General features: G+C 43.8%; 1 protein-coding gene across 3 annotated transcripts in view; it reads left to right on the forward strand.

Annotated features, from left to right (window-relative positions):
• Positions 1 to 321: 321 nt before the first annotated feature.
• LOC148479316 (protein SSUH2 homolog) overlaps positions 322 to 20,032 on the forward strand; it is a 35,356-nt gene continuing 15,645 nt past the window's right edge. Inside the window, exons 1-7 of one of the 3 annotated variants that reach the window (XM_088454657.1) lie at positions 322 to 383; positions 4,004 to 4,071; positions 6,015 to 6,230; positions 7,409 to 7,484; positions 8,750 to 8,879; positions 9,111 to 9,171; positions 17,110 to 17,234. In XM_088454657.1, the coding sequence (XP_088310783.1) occupies positions 4,032 to 4,071; positions 6,015 to 6,230; positions 7,409 to 7,484; positions 8,750 to 8,879; positions 9,111 to 9,171; positions 17,110 to 17,234 (648 nt within the window). In that variant the 5' untranslated portion in view covers positions 322 to 383; positions 4,004 to 4,031. Of the gene's footprint in view, positions 384 to 426; positions 510 to 4,003; positions 4,072 to 5,800; positions 5,928 to 6,014; positions 6,231 to 7,408; positions 7,485 to 8,749; positions 8,880 to 9,110; positions 9,172 to 17,109; positions 17,235 to 20,032 lie in introns of those variants that run through there. The other 2 variants (XM_088454656.1, XM_088454658.1) reach the window with 2 other exon arrangements.

Consider the following 20,032-nt stretch of genomic DNA (forward strand, 5'->3'; position numbering starts at 1 on the left):
CTGCAGCTGAAGGGCCCGAGTTTGACACCACTGCCCTAAAACAAAGAGAGTTTGCAGATCACAGTTTCCTGCAGACTAGTGTTTCTTAATAATTGGTCAGTTATTGCTACATGCAGTCTAGTGACTTTTACTGACAACTATTTCTTCCTTGCTGACAGATGAAAATGTCTCTACACCTTTACTGTCATTACATTTTCTGATGCCTGGCAGCCATTTATATACATATTATAATTATATTGGCATGATTAGTTAGTTAGGTAGTGAGTCACACACGAGACTTATAAACTGATACTGCAACATTTTGTTACATTGTCCAACGGAAACGAAACAGAAAGAGCAGCAGCCTGAGCAGGAACAAGGCAGAGACCAGAGCACTGAGCAGGGTAGGTAGAGGGATCCCAGCCAGTAATTAGCAGCAGGAACAGGAAGCGATTATTGTGAAGCTATTCTCCCCTGTAGGGAACCTGTTTGCTGCAGTCAGTGACCATGGAAGAGCATAGCGGGCTCAGGTATGTGCAGCAATGCATGCTTGTTATTGTAGTGCACATACAGTGACTGGAAGGCTATGGCTGAGGGGTCAGCACACAGGGGGCTAATATGCAGGGAGGATAACCTAAAAGCACTGTTCTATATGAGTAGGCTCATAATAAGATAGAGATAGGGAACCTGTGTGTCTCCAACTGCTGTATAACCCACAAGTCCCAGCATAACCCAGCGACAGGTTAGAGCTCACATTAAGGCATCATCCTGCCACAATCTACTCCTTACTTGCCCATTTTGTCCTTACACATAAGATTGTTCACGTGATTTTGTAGCACAGACCATCAAGGAGAACTTTAATCCTGTACTTGTTTCACTTGGAAAGTTTTTTTTTTTCTTTTTTGCTGCCTGTGTCAAACTTTTACGTTGTCCTCAGGGGTCTCGTTATGTTGCAATCTCTCCACTAGGGGCGCTGTGGTACTTGGTCATCATGTTACACGGAGACACGTGACGAAAGTTATACCCCTTTTACATCGGAGCTAAAACCCGGGTTTTTGAAGGGTTAACCCGGGCAGCTCCCTGGTGTAAAAGGGCAGAGTGTTGGATCGCCGGGTCGAGTGACCCGGCAATCCAACCCAGGTAACTAGCAGGGTTTAACACAGGCGTAGCCCGTGAAACCCTGCTATGGGAACAGCGCACTCCGGGTCACAAAGACCTGGAGTGCGCTGCTAGCCGTCCGATTGGTCCGGCTTCAGTGGCGCTTGGAGATGACGTCATCTCCAAGCGTCCACTTTCACTCCGCAAAAGCCGGGTCTATGCAGACCCGACTGCGGTGTGAGCGGCGCTGACTCGGGAATATCCCGAGTCAGCACCGGCAAAATTCCGGATCTGATCCGGATAGGAACTTTGTTCCAACTCCGGGTTAGACCCGGAATTTAGGTGGAAAAGGGGTATTAGAGAGACACAATATGATTCTGCTAGGTTTGCACAGATTAATGGGGTTTCCCCAAGTAGGGGGTCTCTAAGCCCAACAAACCTGACATTTTCGCTTGCCAAGCCTCATGTGACCACATGTTTAAAAGGTTATTTTTCAGTGTTATTAGATAAAAAAGGAAGCAGCTTGAATATCAGTAAAGGCCCCCATACATCAGCAATGGATTGCGGCAATTCTGCAATTTGCAATTGATTGTGTATAAAAATCAGCAATGTATGGGGCTTCACAGATCGCAGATTTCAACCAAAAAGTGATTGCAATTGGTAAATCAGGTTGTCCAGCATGTTGGATTTCACGGATCAATTGGGGCTGTAGATTTCTAGTCTATGGAGATGATCAGCAGATTTGCAGATCGTAACTAGTAAAATTATGGAGCCTTTCAAGAAAAGGAAGATCTGTGTTTGCTGCAATCGATATGCAAATCACTGAAACAGATCTGTAGTGTATGGGCGCAGTTTGCTAGACTGTGAAATCCTAAAATCGGGCAATAAATCTTCAGATTTTGCAATTGTGGTTTTCAGATTGCTGATGTATGGGGGCCTTAAATTATGACCAGTGTAATTTTCCCCTGCAGTGTCTGACCACCTATCACACACACCATCAATGTTCTCTGTCACTCACAAGTTATGATATTTTTCCCTTACAGCCAAACAGGGTTGCAAAAATCTGATTTTTAAAAAAAAAATAAAAAAAATAAAAACGGATTTAATTGATTTAAATCAGATTTTTTGGGATTTAAATTGGATTTTTTTTTATACATTTTTTTTATAAAGTAAACGGGTTAAAATTTAAAACGTTTTCTTTAAAAAAAAATGTAAAATAAAAAAATCCTATTAAATAAAAAATAAAAATCCTTTTTTATTTTTTTTTTAATTTAAAATCCGATTTTATGCAACCCTGCCAGTGAGCCAAAGTTCCTTATAATAAAAGGGAAACTCCCAGCCCAGGTTCCCTGTAGTGGTATCAGATACATTGGCCCTGATTCAGAGCCGGACGCTCTGACCAGAGCGCTCGCTCTGAATCAGGGCTCACCTCCATAATTATGGAGCGTCCTCCTGAACGCTCGTATAGCTGTGGGTCACCACCCACAGCATATACGAGCATGCAGGTTGATGGTCGCGATGGTCTTGACCATCGCTACTGCGAGCCGAAGCCCGCGGTTGAGTTTCTCAAGCGCAAGGCCGGGAGTGATTTTGGCTCTATCAGAGCCCAAATCACTCCCACTGGCATCACTAGTGATGTCAGTGGGGCCGGCTTCTGACGGTAGGCGTTCCCTTGGGAACGCCCCCGTCTGGGAGGCACGCCCCCGGCACGCCCACCAAAGGGGGCGTGTTGTCAATCAACATCGACAGCACGCCCCCTTTGATCAGACACAACGAGCGAAGGAAAGTCCTTCGCTCGTCGCGTCTTGCGCATGCGCATGACGGAGCTCCCTCCGTCATGCGCAGTGCACACCATCGACCCACTTGCGAGCGGACAGCCGTTCGCGAGTGGGTCTGAATCAGGCCCATTGTTCCTATATTTACCTAGCAGCAGTTTAAAGAGGAACATTTGTGTGCACTCAACCCCTCCCATAGGGGGTATATATTATTTTTTATTGTTATTTACCAGTTTTTTATATAGCGCACACATATTCCGCAGCGCTTAAGAGAATATTTTGGCCATTCACAGTCCCTGCCCAAGTGGATCTTACAATCTATGTTCCCTACCACATGCACAAACACATACACACTAGGGTTCATTTTTATTGTTGGGGGCCAATTCACCTACCAGTATATTTTTGGAATGTGGGAGGAAACCGACGCAAGCACTGGGAGAATATACAAACTCCACACAGTTACGGTTGTAGTGGGAATCGAACCCACGACCTCAGTGATATGTGAGGCAGTAATGCTAACCATTACACTGTGTGTGTGTGTGTGTGTGTGTGTGTGTGTGTGTGTGTGTGTGTGTGTGTATATATATATATATATATATTTTATTTACCATGCATAATAGACAGAACGTTTATTGGTGAGACCTTCCGCTATGCTATTTATATAACAGCAGACGCCTTACCTGCTATGCCCTAAGCCGAAGATGAGTGCAGTGACTGTCACCAACATTCAGAGGCCGAGCCGCGGCAGCTCCCCTTCCCCTCGGCTCTTTCCATGGTTACAACGGGCAGCAGCTCCGATCGCAGCCCGTGTCCCATTCTGAGCTCTCAGACAGCAGCCAGATGAGACGGAGACAAAGGGATATATGTACTAAGCCTTGGAGAGATCTGAAGTGGATGGGGATGAAGTACCAACCAATCAGCTCCTAACTGTCACTTTACAGGCTGCATTTCAAAAATGACAGGAGCTGATTGGTTGGTACTTTATCTCTTCCACTTATCTCTCTCCATAAACTCAGTCTCACAAAAAAAATAAAATAATCAGCACGGCGCAGGGGGTTTCAAGGTACTCAGGAAACGCCCCCTCCTGCTTGCATCACTGATACATACATTTATATAATTTTTTTCTCTCTCATTCTTTTGCTTTTATCTAGAGGAAAACATACAGCAAATTATGGAGCCATGGAACAACCGTATGAGCCCAATTACCTGATGAACCCAGGTATGAGGATCCAGCTGCCCTATGTTCCTAAGACATCTATTGCAAAGCTGTACGACAGACGTATAATCTGGGTCTAACATTCTAATTTCCAGGGATTGTGCATTAGATAACTGTAATTACCCCCATATAATCACAGGTGTATAATGTTAGAGCACTGGTTCTCAACTCCGGTCCTCAACAGGTCATGTTAGCTGGATTTCTTTAATCATGCACAGATGATTTGATCTATTTTGCTGGATCAGTAATTATCCCACCTTTTACACAGACAGAAATCCTGAAAACATCACCTGTTAGGAGTACAAAGGAAGATCCAATGTGCAGAGCCGGCTTTGTCATATCTTCATTTCCCTGCCGTGATGGCGTTTGATGTTATATAGTGGGGGTGGATCTGTGGGGACCAGTCTGACGGAACGCTACACAGCAGCCAGCACTATTCGTTTCATCCATCAGTATCTTAGGGGTCTATGTACTAAGCAGTGATAAGTCTGTGATAAGTGCCAGCCGATCAGCTTCCAACTGCCATCTCACAGGCTGTGTTTGAAAAATGACAGTTGGGAGCTGATTGGCTGGTACTTATCACAGACTTATCACTTTTCACTCTGTCAGTTATCACTGCTTAGTACATAGACCCCTTAGTGTGGAATGAGGAATAGGGGAGAGACCCATCTATAGAGTAAAGGGTGACTATATTTAATGCCCTACATGTTGCTGCCAAAAGTTGAACAGCTGTAGTGCACTAGGAATCCAGCATGGCAGGTCTTTAGTAGGAAACACTGTATTCATTTATATAAGGATCACTCTGTGTAATCATTGACCATTTTCCGTTTAATGATACTATGACTCAGTAAAGTAGATGTTTATACACAATACGAGAGAGCTGAACATACGTATATATCTGCTTTTCCCCTTCTCTGCTCACATTCTCTCGGCGAGCAAGCCGGTCCCTAGGTAAGTACATGCAGGTGTTCTTATGCGGGTAGATCTGTTTGAATAGCTCTCGTTGGCACTGACTTCTGTGGGGCCTCACTTGGGATGCTCACAACAACCAACATTGGCCTGGCTGGCGCATTTTAGGGTCCAGGTCTCCTCTGCGCTCTCTATAGATGACAGGCAAGGGGTCGGCCCTACATTTATGGAAATATTTGAAAAGGTGGACTATGAATGAGGAAGTGTGATCGTCACGTCCATGCCTTTGTAAAGTTATAATCTCCCTTGTTTTTTAAGTTTTCCTTCTAAAATACTGTTAGGTTCAGCCCTGACTTATTACTTAAATGTATGATGAGAATGAGGTGACATTGGGGCTGTTGTTATTGCAGGTAGGGAATTTGTGTGTTTGACGTTGTTTGGTGAAAGGCGCTTCTTTGCCAAAATGCAACTGGATGGTGCAAAATGCGTTATAGTGAAAAGTATAGGATGAAACCAGATCTCCTTCAGCTCAGAGATGCTTTTGCAGACTGAAATTGGTCATACAGCTTCTTCAAGGTGACATGAAACCCCCCCTTTAAAAATGTCTTCTCCTAAACTTTATCTCATTACAATAATCCCCCCACCTTTGCATTGCAATCTTATTTTATTTTCTCAGCTCAATAAAATTTGGCAAACATTTGCTTCTCGATAAACATGGGCAAATACATCAGACAAACATGCACGGGCCAAGGTATTGTCATTTTGTGTCATTAATAAACCGTGTGGGGTAGATTTACTAACACGCATCGGTTTGTCAAAGCAGGCGATGATGGCGACTTTGACCGATGAATTTAAAACGACAACAGAACTGAATGCTACACCAGCCTGGTTTATAATTTCTTTCTGTTGAGGCTTTAAATCTATCTTTCAAAGCCACCGATCAACCGCAGGTTAGTAAATCTACCCCATGTGCAATATCTACTAAAGGATGGCTTTGTATCTCTGTGTGGTCCTCACCTCTCCTATTTCCCAAACAGATATTGAACGGAAACCTCTCATATCTGGATTCGCAAACTATCCTGAAGGAAATATGGCTTCGGCGGCCATGTTTCCGGCTATGAGCCCGCCGTATTACGCTCCAGCTAATGCGGCCGCTGCCACTGGTCTTGCTATCAGCACTGATGGTCCATCAGCTCCACTGTCTGGATGGACAGATATTCCAGGGTATGAAGGGATGGGCACATATGATGGTGGTAAGTAAATTGTCATGTTTTCTAGTTCAACACCACTAACCGCTTGACCGATAAAAGACAGATTAGTGCTGGTTTAACAGGAAAGTTTCCATGATTTGGAAAAGTTATAAATTAGTATTTAAGGCAAATGTGGCCCCCGTGATGGGAGCTGTCTGGGGCCCCTATACCAATCTATATGGTGCCATATGTTGATATCAGCAGTTTATCCTTCTGGTTACGATTATCTTAATTCTGTTTTATTTTTACGGCGTGACGGATTCCGCAGCAGCTGACACGTGACTTAGATAAGAGCGTAAGCAGAACAAGTGGCACGGGGGTGCAGCTGAGCAGAATAATGACTGCGTGGATACAATTGACATAAGAAATCGCACGGTAAACGGGAAAAATTAAGCATCAGACATATCGAGGTTAGAGAGAGAGAGCAGACATAAAGTAAATATGATTATTACAATCAATTTGTTAATCATAGAAATGGTGATAAAAAATTACTTTTAGCTGCTATTCATTAATATTTACCGATACTGAGCAATAGGAGTAATTTTAACACAGGAGCCCAGCGCACGCTTCCAGTTCCACTGCTAATTAAAAAAAATGAAAACTTAAAAGAAAGGTATATAGCGGTCATGGGCGTAACTATCATAGGTGGAAGGTGAGCAGCTTCTATGTTGCCCAGAGCTGTGGGAGTGGGGAGGTTACATGTGTTATATACATTTTTCACTATTGGGTGGTACATAGGGGCCCTTACAAACTTTTGCTATGAGGCCTTCAGATACCTAGTTACGCCCCTGATAGCAGTATATATAATATGTGTGATTTGTGCCAGGATGATTGTGAATATGGATTGACCAGTGACTATGAATGGTTGCAGACCAGCCTGATGTTCAGTCAGACGTTTTTGAGAGCAGGCGTCATTTTGGAGTAAGTCAACAGACAGCAAATTGGATCCAAGGTCAAATCTGTAGCTTCATAACCTCCGTTTAGCTAAATCCAATTAGTTACATGTATTTTTAACAGATTATTTTTTTTAACGTAAGACATATAAGGGTAAAATATCCGTCTGATGTGTCTGAAAGTAGTAGATGACAATGTGGAAATATAAACCGAAACCCCAGGTGGTCAATGGTGGTGCAGTATCTTCATCCGCTCATCTCATATTGAAGTTTCCTTTCCATTCACAGGTGCTAAATTTCTACCTCCTCCAGAAATGGGCCCGATTCCTGGCGCTGTGCCGACACCAGCAAACGCCAACTGGACGTAAGATTGTCTGTGGTCTTCTTTTCTCAATAGTAGGATTATATTGTGGGTGGGCCGCGCTTCGGGGTGTGGTGACAGTGGGGGATGAGTCTAATAAGTGGGGTTGGGGTGGGGAGGTGCTGCAACGTATCAGTAGGGGTACCTGATCCTACTAACAAATGGATGTAAATAGATAAAATGTTACGTGCGCTCCTGGGTTGTAGGTGCAGATTGGGGTGGGGTGGAGGAGGTGGAGGGTGTGTGTGGTGGAGTTAATGGCTATGTGCTGGGTTGTGCCTGGTATGATGGTGTAGTAAGTGATTGTCTCTGTGCAGGTGGGGTTGGTGGAATATGGGGATGAGTGTGGATTGTGAGTGAATCGGTAAGCTAGATGGAATGATTATGTCAGAACAAAAACAAGGTGAACAAATAGATTCCAATCCTGTTTATTATTGGAGGAGACACACTGCTCCTCTAGGATTGGTGGTAATGGTGAGGATTTTAGGTATCCCTGGCTGGTTGGGTAGGCATGTGGTAGTACAGTCCTCTTATAGGGGGTGTCCAGGTCTAGTCCTCAGTTGGGAAGTGGGTAGACCCTTTTTGGCGGCTCCTTAACGTGCGGTTCTTACTCCTGCACGTTCCCCTGCTGGACCTATGGTCTACAGACTTAGGACCCGGGATTGCCTTTGTGTCAATGTCGGGAGTACCTCCAGTTTAGCGGCGTCCCGCACTGTTGAGGGATGCTTACCTACCGGTAGGTACGGAGGGTCTGTGGCAGGGAGCAGTTCCCTCACTGTCCAGTGTGCATCAATGTAACCTGCTGGCAGGTGTCCATCCTCCACGATCCCGTGGGTGCTGTGCAGGCTGACACTCATGCTGTTGTATTTTCTTGAGCTTCTGGTCAGTAGCGGTGGTGCGGCAATGCGGTGCAGCTGCCGGAGATGGATCTGACCCCACGGTCCCATGAGTTCTGTATATTGTGTGCCGGGTAGTGTGCTCTGTGGGCGTGTACTCAACCTACAAGCCTGTAGGGAGTGGTCAGTGCATTGACAGGTGGTGGCTCCACGTGTCCATCAGAGTCTGCAACAGCGTGGCGAATGAGAACTGCGGGGCTGACCATCGCGGTCAGAGTCACAATGTTGTAGGTGGAGATTTGACTGATGAGGGTTCATATGGTGCAGGGGCTTCCAACGCGTTTCGGCCTTTATCAAGAAGTTACTGTTATGCTGTCGTTGCTGTCTTGCAATTTGCGTCCTGTTGATTGGCTTGTGGCCTCCTCTTTGCAGGGTCCCCTTCATCTCCGAAGATGACGCGAGAAAGGCTCTGCTGGATTACGCCAACAGCAAATGTTGTTATCGCTCCTCCCCGGCAGAAGAGATGAGCTTCCAGGAACTCCAACCGTTTAATACATACAGAGTGTGTAGTCCCCTCTCCTCGGGGTCATCCCCTCTGTGTCAGTCTTCTCATATCTATAACCATTTACGTACCAGACCCTAGAGGTGGTCCTGGTTGAGTGTAGAATTATATTGGTCATTGATCGCAGGGTTACAATATTCTCTGTCTGTTACCAGTGTTTATATAATGGGCTGAACACTACACAACAATGCATTTGGTTTGCTGTGATGTCTAATGTCTTGTACTTTCTAGTATCGACTGGAGACTTTCACAGAGTCCAGGACATGTCAGTGGGTGACTACGCCTTATACCGGTCAGTGTGTACCAAATAGTAGTATTGCAGACCCGTGCATGACTGCGTGTGTGCATGTGTGTAGAGGTTCTATAATATCTGAGACAACTGCAGTCTAGCAGAAGGGAATGCTGGGATTTGTAGTTTAAGAGCAGAGGGCACGGACATCATCCTTCTACAGATTTACTTACAGTTTTCATTGTTTACTAGCAGTGATTACAGTGTGGGCTGATGCAATGAATCCGTCAGTAAACTTTGAACCAGTGACGTCATTGTGTGTGATGTGATCGGCTTCATTCATGTGACTATCGCTTCAATTTGTGCCTCCCACTATATATTCAACATGTTTCCTTATAGACAAATCTCAGTGGGCCTGATTCAGCAAGGAACGCACACTAGCAGACGCATGCACCCGCCCACTGCGAGAACACAGCGCAAGATGCAGACACCCATTAAGCTGCCCATCTCCCTTACTCACAGCCTGATCAGTACGCGAGACAGAGTAAACATCGGTAACATCGAGAACCATCGAACACATTAGCATAATAGTGGTTAACCCTGACCTGCCGCAGGATTTTAGCCGCTTCCTGTGTACAGCGTGCAGGATTGCTGCGTTGCTGCTGCACTGCTTGAATTATGCATGCCCCTATAACGCCGTCCCAACGCACAGGCACACCTGCGTTCGCCTAACCACACCCCATCACCACCCACAAATGGCACTTCCTGTCAATCAATATCAGAGGGGTCTGCGTACATGCTGCATCTGATCTGCGTACGCTTACCCTATCGCTCTGGCTAGTTCGCGCACACGCAATGCATACGCATCGACCAATTGCGTGCATTCTCTCTTGTGCGTTCCTTGCTGAATCAGGCCCAGTGTCTGTTCCATCAAATTGCAGCTTTTAGTTAGTTGAAACAACTGGGTGGGGAGATTTAGATTTTTGCATTGGAATATGTACCAGACTGAAGCTAAATTCAGTTTCTGGGGGTTTTTTTTGCTAGTAAATTTTATTCAAGATTTTGAAATGGGAAAAAAAATAAATAAATAAATAAAAAATATATATATATATATATATATATATATATATATATATATAGGCACAATAGCATGTGATAATATTCAATATCCATAACTGTATACAAAACAAAGTAACCAAAATATTACAATATATACACTGTATGGACTAAAAAAGCCCACAATCATATAGTATGGCCTTATATAAACCATCACATAACAAAATACAAAATTTAAATTACCGTAATCATCTGATATAACAAATACAAAATAGTGGAAAAGGAAGACCTAGAAAAAAAAAGGTAAGAAAGAAAGGGAGAAAGTTACAGGTAGAGAGTGAGAGAGGGGGAGAAATTTTCCACCGGGAACCTAAGGACCAAGAAGCAGAAGTCATATGATCAAGGGCATGTAGAAATTAGAGTTCTAACACTCCCATCAGGGATTTATAGTGGGCTGACTCACAAAATTCCAACTGATAAAACCAAACCTTCAGGTAATTTTTGGACTGATCAGCAGAAGACAGTATAATATCATCCCTTGTTTAATATAGTTCGATCCTTTGGAACCAATCAACTAAAGTCGAGGGGAGGTAGACCTCCATCGCATAGGAATAACGGCCTTGGCAGCACTATTAAAGTATTTCAAAAGGGATTTTTTTTGTATACAGATAAAGGCATGGTAAGTAAATTCAAGAGCCAAAATTCAAGCCCATCTGGAACATCTGAGCCCAAAATCTCCCATGCAACCGAAACCACCTCATCCCAAAAGGGCCTAAGAACTGGACATGACCACCAACTATGAAGAGGATTACCGAAGTCTTTACCACATCTCCAACAACACGCCAACACCCCATGGTACATTTTAGATAAGACTGATGGACAGCAATACCAACGAGAGATTACTTTAAAATGCGTGTCAATGGGTAATATGTTTGGTGGAGCAGCTCCAGGATTTCTCAAAAATAGATGTCCATTGAGTATCACTAATGTCTGTACCAAGATCTTTCTCCCACTGTTTAGTAAAATTTGGCAATGAGGAAAAGCGTTTTTCTATCAGGAGTGTATATATAGTGGAAATAACATGGGATGAGAGAGTTGAGGACAGAACCAATTGCTCAAAGGGCAAAGGTTTACGAGTCCCTGAAGAGATGAGATTTTGTGATGGGAGAAAATATTTAACCTGGAGGTATCGCCAGATCTCATTATTGGGTCGCCACTGAGCTTGAATATCCTGAAAGGACAGTACTCCGGAGGCTTCCAACAATTGACCTATCCTGGATATCCCTGCCTGTGACCAACATTTGAAAGCCAGGTTGGAAATCCCAGGGGGAAATGCTGGATTGCCAAATATCGAAGCTAGAGGAGAGGGAGCCGTGGAGACACCGTAAAAGCCCCTAAGCCTTTTCAAAGTTCCTACTGTAGGTCCTATGTTTGGATATGAAATGCTAGGTAAGCGTGACAACCAGGGCACAGCATTCAGGGGTGACTGCAAAAAAGGAGCCCTCAATAGATACCCACTGTTTAACAGAATTCAATCTGGACCAGTCCAGTATTATAAGTATAACAACATCATGATAAATAGTAAAATGCGGGAGCTGGAGCCCTCCCAAGTGTCTACGTCTAAATAGGACATCATGTTTGAACCAAGGGGTTCTCCCACCCAACACAAAATTTTTCACCACCCGATTAAGATCCGTAATCCAGCCATGAGAAATAAGTACTGGCAAAGTTTGTAGGAGATAAAGCACTCGAGGTAGGATATTAATTTTTATTACATTGATCCTCCCAATCCATGAGATACCCTTACATGTCCAAGTGGTAAGCTCCTGTCTGATTTTTGCAAGTAAAGGAGCAAAATTGAGTGAGTGAACCTTAGAGAGGTCCCTGGGGAGAAGGACTCCTAAGTATTTTAAGTGTGAGGGAAGTCACTGAAAGGCAATGGCCTGTTGCAGGCCAGTAAGAACCGAAGTATTAACAGTGAGATTCATAGCTACTGATCTGAAATAATTGATGTAAAAATAAAAAAAAAAAGTTTGCTAAAAATGTGAAATTCTTTCATCAAATTAGGAAGGGAGATCGTAGAGTTTGTAATGATTGCTAGCAGATCCTCAACAAAAAGGGCTAATTTATATTCTGTGTCCCCCACCCGTAAACTCGAAATATTTGGATTGGCTCTTTTGCCCCGTTCAAGAGCCTCCATGCATAACATGAATATCAACGGAGACAGCGGACACCCTTACCGTGTCCCGTTAAATATCTGGACTGGGTTAGAAATATCTCTATTTATTTTTGTTCTGGCGGAAGGTCCTCTGTAGAGTGCTAAAATTCTGTGCAATGACGTTGGGTTAAGCCCCATATATTCTAACAGACCCTGCATAATTGTCCAACTAATGCGGTCGAAAGCCTTCTCGGCATCAGTCGATAAGAGCATCGAAGCCTCCTGAAGACCAGGTTGCTAAGTGGATTAAGTTAAGCATTTTGGTCGTGTTGTCTCGAGCCTCACGACCCAAGACAAAACCCACCAGGTCTGTATGAATCACTGAAGGTAAGAGTAATTTGAATCTATTTGCAATAAGCTTTGCATAAAGTTTCAAATCCACATCTAAGAGGGATATAGGTCTATAGCTAGGGCAACAGGGGGGGGGGATCCTTCCCCCTCCTTGGGGATGATGGTGATATGTGTCTCTAAAGATTGAGCTGAAAAAAATTATGTTCATAAGAGACTATGTTAAATGCTTGGAGCATCATAGGCATTAGGGTGTCTCAGAAAATTTTATAATATGAAATCTGGAACCCAACCGGACCCGGACTTTTCCCAGATGGAGATGACTTGATTGCTTCACCAAGTTATCCTAATGTAAAAGGGCTATCCAGAGCAAGAGCGTCATCTACCGACAGTGTGGGGAAGTTAATGTTTGAAAGATAAGCCTGTAACTTTTCAGCCCAAACCCCACCAGTTGTCTGTGAGGAGCCTTTAGTCAAATAATAAAGCCCAGAATTATATGAGTGGAATGCTTCAGCAATCTCTGATGTTAACCGACAATCCCGGCCCGAGGCGTCTACTATTGTCTGGATATGCACGGAGGCTCTTTGCGCTCGCAAAGCCCTGGCCAACATCTTACTAGGTTTATTCCCCCATTGAATAAAACGGCCTCTACATTTATGGTAGTCCAACTTAAGTTTATCCGACATGAGCTTGTTCAAGGACCGTTTAGCATCTGTAAGCTTTACCAGGACATCCCCAGACAGGGAGGATTTATGGGCCGTCTCCAGCTCCCGAATCTGCTGTAACAAATTCATCTTCTGTGTCTCCCTCTGCTTTTTCATGTAGGAACCAAGCTGAATCAGTTTACCTCTAATTACACATTTGTGTACCTCCCCAAAGGGAGATTTTGAATATATCAGGACTGTTATTAATGTAGATATAGTCATCAATACATTGCTTGAGCTGGTCCCTACACTAGGAGTCTTGTAGAAGAAGTTCTTTGAGTCTCCATGAACGAACAGATGGGGAAGAGTGGCATATCGAGTCTGTAAGGGAAACTGGTGCATGATCAGACCCAAGTTAGGGAACCAGTCCTCGCATCACGGATCATATTCAAATGTTTGTGTTCTAGAAAGAAGTAGTCTATTCGGCAGTAGACATTGTGTGGGTGGGAGTAAAAAGTGTAGTCACGGTCTGTGGGTTGACATAACCTCCACGTGTCACCTAGTTGGTGTTAATGGAATAGATGTCGCACTCTGCTGGGCTGTTCCACTTGACAGAGATTCTAAAGGAACTCACAATATAAGATAAGTGTTATTCTTCTCTTTGATGTTTATGTAAGGCGCAGAAGGGAGGGTGCCTATAAATATTGTTTGTGTATATCTCTTCTTGGTGAGGATAACACCCTGTAGGCACTTACCTTTCAGCTGCCAGTGTGCAATCTGGTGGGTGCTAATAATTTTTTTGAGCATGGACAGTATCTCATAAATTGTAGAAATCCTCAACCATTTTCTCCCTACCCTCTTCCCGGGTCACCAATCTGGTTGTCAATTGAGAGATATCTGCTTGGAGAACCGCCACTACTTTGCAGACTGTTTCTTGGATTTTAACTTCAAGCAGCTTAAAGTCCCTTTAAGATGGAAGTTCTTTTTTGGTTGGTAGGGATTTGAGGTGTTGCATTATGGCTGAGAGGTCATGAGTCTCCGGTAAAGCAGTACTTCTAGAATTTTCCATTTGGGAAGGACACGGTGAAGGAGGTGTACCTGGAGAGGAAGGTTGAGATAAGGCCTCCATAGCAGTTGAGGATGCCACGGGAGTCCGTAAAATTTTCTTGTAAATCAAGGTGAAGAGAGGATCTCTGCGGTTTACGAGTGTCCACCTGTCACAAGCCGCTGATGCGAATGCCAGGTGATCATTCGCTGAACTCCTCCCTTCAGCTGTCAGTCATCCCTGGTCTGATCTGGATTGGCTCCTGTGGCTGTTTCCTTTTGGTGCAAAGGCTGCTCAGATGCCGGTGATAGCGTTTTCACATGTTTCCGGTTCTGGTGTTGGTCTCCTGTTTCAGTCGAGTATCCAATTCTCCTGTCTGCTTTGTATTGCTCCTGCTGTTTGTGTCATCCAGGAGGCATTCCAGTCTCCAGCTGTTTGTGTCATCTAGGCGGAACGGACCGTACAGTATCCAGTGTGCGCAATCAGGCGTACTGCTGCTTGTTTCAACCCGGCAGAACAAGTCACACATCAGCGTCCAGTGTGCACAATCAAGTGTACTGCCGCTTGTGTCAACCCGGCGGCACGAGTCGCACGACAGCCACATCTTGCCAAGGCTTACCAGCCCTCAAGGCTGCTACACTGCCTGAAGGGTGCATCTTGCTTCAAGGCCCAAAATCCACATCTTGTCTAGGCTTGCCAACCCTCAAGGCTGTTACTACGGCCCAAAGGCTGCAACTTTCTACACAGCCTAAAGGCTACCTTTTTGCTACACCTCATCAGCCCTCAAGGCTGTTTAATGGCCGCAGTTTGCCAAGTATACCAGGCCTTAAGGTTGTTGCGGAAAATACCTCCTATACTTATAGCACCGCCTTTGAGGAGCTCTTCTTGTTCTTGCCCATGGAGAACAGTGACAATATAAAGACTATCAACATGGAGAGAAAACTGAGCAACCGTATTGAAGTGTAGACTGTAGGTATAATCAGGAACACTTGTACCACCACTGGTCACATTCCCCAGAGAGATTGGCCTAAACAGCCATAATCCCACATAGCGTTAGAGCATGGGATTAAACAGAATATTGGGGTGATCTAAGGCACCTCAACCGCTCAAGAGACCATGACCTCCGTAATCTGTAATTGTGGGAATAATTACTTATGGATGTGTAGCCTAAACAGGAATACATCAGGAGTAGCTGTGATTACAAAGGCTGGTCACAAGGGGGAGCTACAACTTTAGTAATAAACCTATAGAGCCAATATTTACAATATGTAATAAATCCAATATGGTAATAATATAATTTAAACAATCTGGGCAAAAATTGAAAAGTTAACCAGAAGTATGATTAAACTATATTATATAGTGGGAAGAAACATGTGCAGGGATCAGAGCACCACCCCCCACCTGTAGTATGAAGGAGAACTACTGGGCTTCAGAAACTCACCCCTAGTATACTGGGGAGTGCACAAGACCTCACCCTATTTTACCTCTGCCTAAAACCGGTAAAGTGTGAAGGAAGGCCACCCGACAGCAGTACAATATCCCAGCAGGCACACTTCCAGCACAGCAGCACGGGACGTCGGCCATGGGAGGAGATGCCGCAGTCAATCACGAAGCCCAGCAGCAAGCGTTACTCACTACAGCACCCAGGGAGGCAGTGCAGGTCGGCAGGCAGCAGATAGATGATGGAGGGGGAGGAAGTGCATCTCCGGACCTCCACTGTGATGCAGTGATCCGGACGGATCGCATCCAAAATCGAGGCCCCGGCTTCCATGGGTTCAGTAGGCAGCAACACGCAGGGATTTAGGTAATAACCCCCGGATCCGCGGACCTTACCACCCAGTGTGGACAGGCTTCAGAGAAGGTAGGGGAGTAAAGGAGGTATCCTCTGCAGTCCTATATATGTATATATTTAATGGCCAGGATGGAGCTCTAAGCACGTCCTCTCCAGTCGGCTACCAGGCCATGCCCCTGCCCAGAACAGATCTATTACATAGGTGAATGCAGGAATCAATATTGGAGGCTGTTAGATTTCGTAGTAATGGTGTCTGGGAAATGGAGGGTGTAAAAAGCTCCCATCCTAGCTCCCTGATTTACTAGAAGGACCAGAAACCACAAATTGAATTAAAGTGGGGCATCTCATTCTTAAAAAGCCACAGACTGGGTAACTTTATCCAACACATGTAGTTTATACTAGTGGAAAAACACTACACCCTAGTTGTAGGATTTAGGTACTATACAGTACTTTTACCCCCCACCCCGACACACATTTAAGCAGTGTATGTGCAGTAATTTGACCCATAACATAACTTTTGCAGATCAGGGAGACTGATTTTGAGGGTTTTTTTACTTTTTATTTTTTCAGTAAAAGCACAAATGTGTCTGGACATATTAGTATGAGGCTGTATTTTGATTTGCATGTATCCAGCGCACTTTTGTGAACAAAAGTGCATCCGTCGTCGTCATCAACAACTGTAGGGCTAGGCCAGTAAAGATCCACCACTACAAGATACATGCAAGTCAAAATCGGAAACCTCTCTAAGGGGTGTGGTTGATCTGCATCTCTGCGCATTTACATGTGACCGCGTCCAATCCATCTCTCCATGTTCCAGGAGCTTCGAGTGTAAGATCCGTTGAATCCTGCATGTATACGCAGCACTGCAAATCTTACCCCAGTCACATTTTTCCGTTAAACAAATGTACTTGTATCCATTATATCCGTCCCTAAGTGTGCCTCTTGTTGTTGCGGACAGGCCAGCCGGTGGATTCCCCAGCCTTTGGACCAGCCCCACAGCCCTGGGAGTTACCCGTCCAGATTCCATCCATGTTTCTGGACAAAGAAACGAAAATACCCGTTCCCCGCACATCCTCCCTCAAGGTAACACTATGAACTGCAGCTATAGCGCAAACTAAGCCCATGCCTCCTGCTCAATCCGTCCGGTGTCCAGGGTTCTGGATGTTGTCACAGGTCTTTTTTGCTAGATATATTGTCTATAGTGCCACCTTTATTACCGAGATACTACTCGCAAATGCCTGTTATAAACCACCTAAGATGCCTTGCGCATAGGGTATATACGGCCACTCCTTAGGTCAGTAACTAATCCGTAATGTTGTTCTGAGGACTTTTCATCTGAGGAGGCGGCAAAGGACGAAGTTCCTATTGGGCCCTGAATGGTTCCCTAGTTCTCTCCAATGATTCCCCTTTACACTATTATATTACCGTAGTATGCCATGCACGAGCCACTGGCAATAGGCCACGTGTGTCACCTATAGAAGCTGCTTATTCTGGTAGATCACACTTACCATGTTCTGACAACATAGACAGTAATTCCATCACATGCAGTTACATAGGGGCCTGGTTGAGAGTAGTACACTATGCCAATCTTTTCGCAAATGGAGCAATTTTTTTTTCTTTGCGCCTGCATCGCGGCACATTGTCGTCGCGCGCTGCGAGTCTTTAATTTCAGTGTAATTGACAGACAGGAAGCATGTCACATCCTGCATCTGCGATCCTGTACGCAGGAAACATGGCTCAGGCGTCTCCGTTACGGCGGCGAATCTGAGTGACCATAGACTCACTCAAGCAGTCCATGTGTGCCTGATCTGCGTCCAATGATGCGTATGTGTACGCATTTACGGATAGCTGCGATGACTCTGGAGGGCGTCTCAGTAAAAGTCCCGGCCGCTGTTGTAATAGCATATTTTCGCACATAGCCATGAAAATCGCAGCTACGGCAGCAATGGCGTATAGCTCTGAGGCAGGCCCCCCGTGTATATTGGAATGATGTGGTTTCTCGCAGACATGTAGAGCTCTGCAAGTAGAAACATGCTCTATAGTACTGGGCCGTTCCGTATCAAATCAACACACTTTCTGTTAAAAATTTGACCTCACCAGCTCAGATTTTGTTCAAATTTGGTATATGGAGAGTATATATGTAGTCTAAGAAAAATACAACATTTTATTTAAATATCTCATGCCGTTTTCAAAATATGTCAAGTTTTCAAAAATCTGTCAAAGACGCACAACCAGCATATTTTTGCTATAGCAACTCTCCTGATTGAGCTAGAGGGGTGAGAGTGGTGTCATTTTACTATGTTATTTTATGCCCTTTTCTATGATATACAACACAATAGGCTTTGTGAGGAAAAACTTTTTACAAATACAAACTGAAATTTTTTATCATGATTATCTCAAAAAGTGCGCCGACAAAAAAAGTTCAAAAATTTCTGGAAATAGTCTATACTAATGTTAAATGTTTGCCAAAATTTAAAAGTGGGAGGATAATGGGTTCATAGTTAAAAATAATTTTAAACAGGAGTAGGCACTACCTTTGAAAAAATCAGGGCCTACTTTTAAATCCAATTATATGATGGAACAACTAAATTAGCCCAATGCTCAATATTTGAATTAAATGTAAATGTAAATTCTCTTAATTACTTTTTGTCATTATCTACATGTGAGAATATACTGTATAATATAGATATTATATATTCTCACATGTAGAGATTGCCAAAAAGTAATTAAGAGAATTTACAAAAATTCAAATATTGTAGGCCGAATTATAAAAGTTCCTATATGACTTTATTAACTAAAAACAATGAATAATGCTTGCAAGAAAATAAATAATGATCTTCAATAATGTAAATGCATTGTTTATGAATCAATGCTCATGAATCATTGTTCTCATGAATCACTGGTCAGGAATCATGCCCAGTATTGCACGCCAGTTTGTAGCATGTCTGAGCAAGCTCTTGACAAGTTATGACACTGCACCCAGTCAGCGCCCCCTCCCCTCGCATTACCTAGTAGTCTGTTGTGTTGTGTTGTCACAAGCTAGACTTCGATGTTGAGGCCGAGTGGCATTTTTTGGCCACTGCTCATGGGAAAGGCCCCTGTGCTGGACTTGTCAAGAGACTGGCAGCTAGAGCCAGCCTACAACGCCCATATGAGAACCAAATCCTCACACTTCTCCAACTTTATGAATGGACAATAGAAAATATATCTGGAATTAATTTGACGTTCACAACGCAAGAGGCCTATATTGAGTCTGAAACATTTTTGAATGATCGTTTTAGCCAGTCATTAACTATTCAGGGAACACAACCGTATCATGCTTTTTATACCTGTTGACTCGAGTACATCAAAAATATCTGTGAAAACCTTTTCTAAGGCTGCAACATCATCTACAGTATTCGTTACAAAATCTCTAGATAAACTCCAGTTGACACAAATAAATGTTGTATATAACAAGAAATGGTGGCTTGCTTATGCGATGGACAAGAATGAAGATGAAGATGAATTAAAAGTGACCTTCCTTCATCCAGCTGGACCTTCACCATTATTCTTCTATCCAAGGAAGCTTGATGTACTGTGGATACCTCTAGTAGATATCTTATGCAATGTCGACCCTATAATTCCAACTGGAAGAATTTATGTCATGTCTCCTGATGACACTTTAAAAACCACTGAGGCCTTGTCAAACTATCTTCAGCTAACATTGTTGATCGACTAATACAATGTCAAGTATATTGATTAAACTTGATTTATATAATGAAACTAACGAAGCCATCAAATCTATTACTTATTACTACTTGTAAGTTGTAATACACCCGGCTTGTTTTAATAAACTACCTTGCTTTAAAAATATTTAACTATGAACCCATTATCCTTCCACT

The sequence above is a fragment of the Taudactylus pleione genome, unplaced genomic scaffold (assembly GCF_031769625.1).
Source record: "Taudactylus pleione unplaced genomic scaffold, aTauple2 ptg000624l, whole genome shotgun sequence".
In the NCBI taxonomy this organism is placed as follows: domain Eukaryota; kingdom Metazoa; phylum Chordata; class Amphibia; order Anura; family Myobatrachidae; genus Taudactylus; species Taudactylus pleione.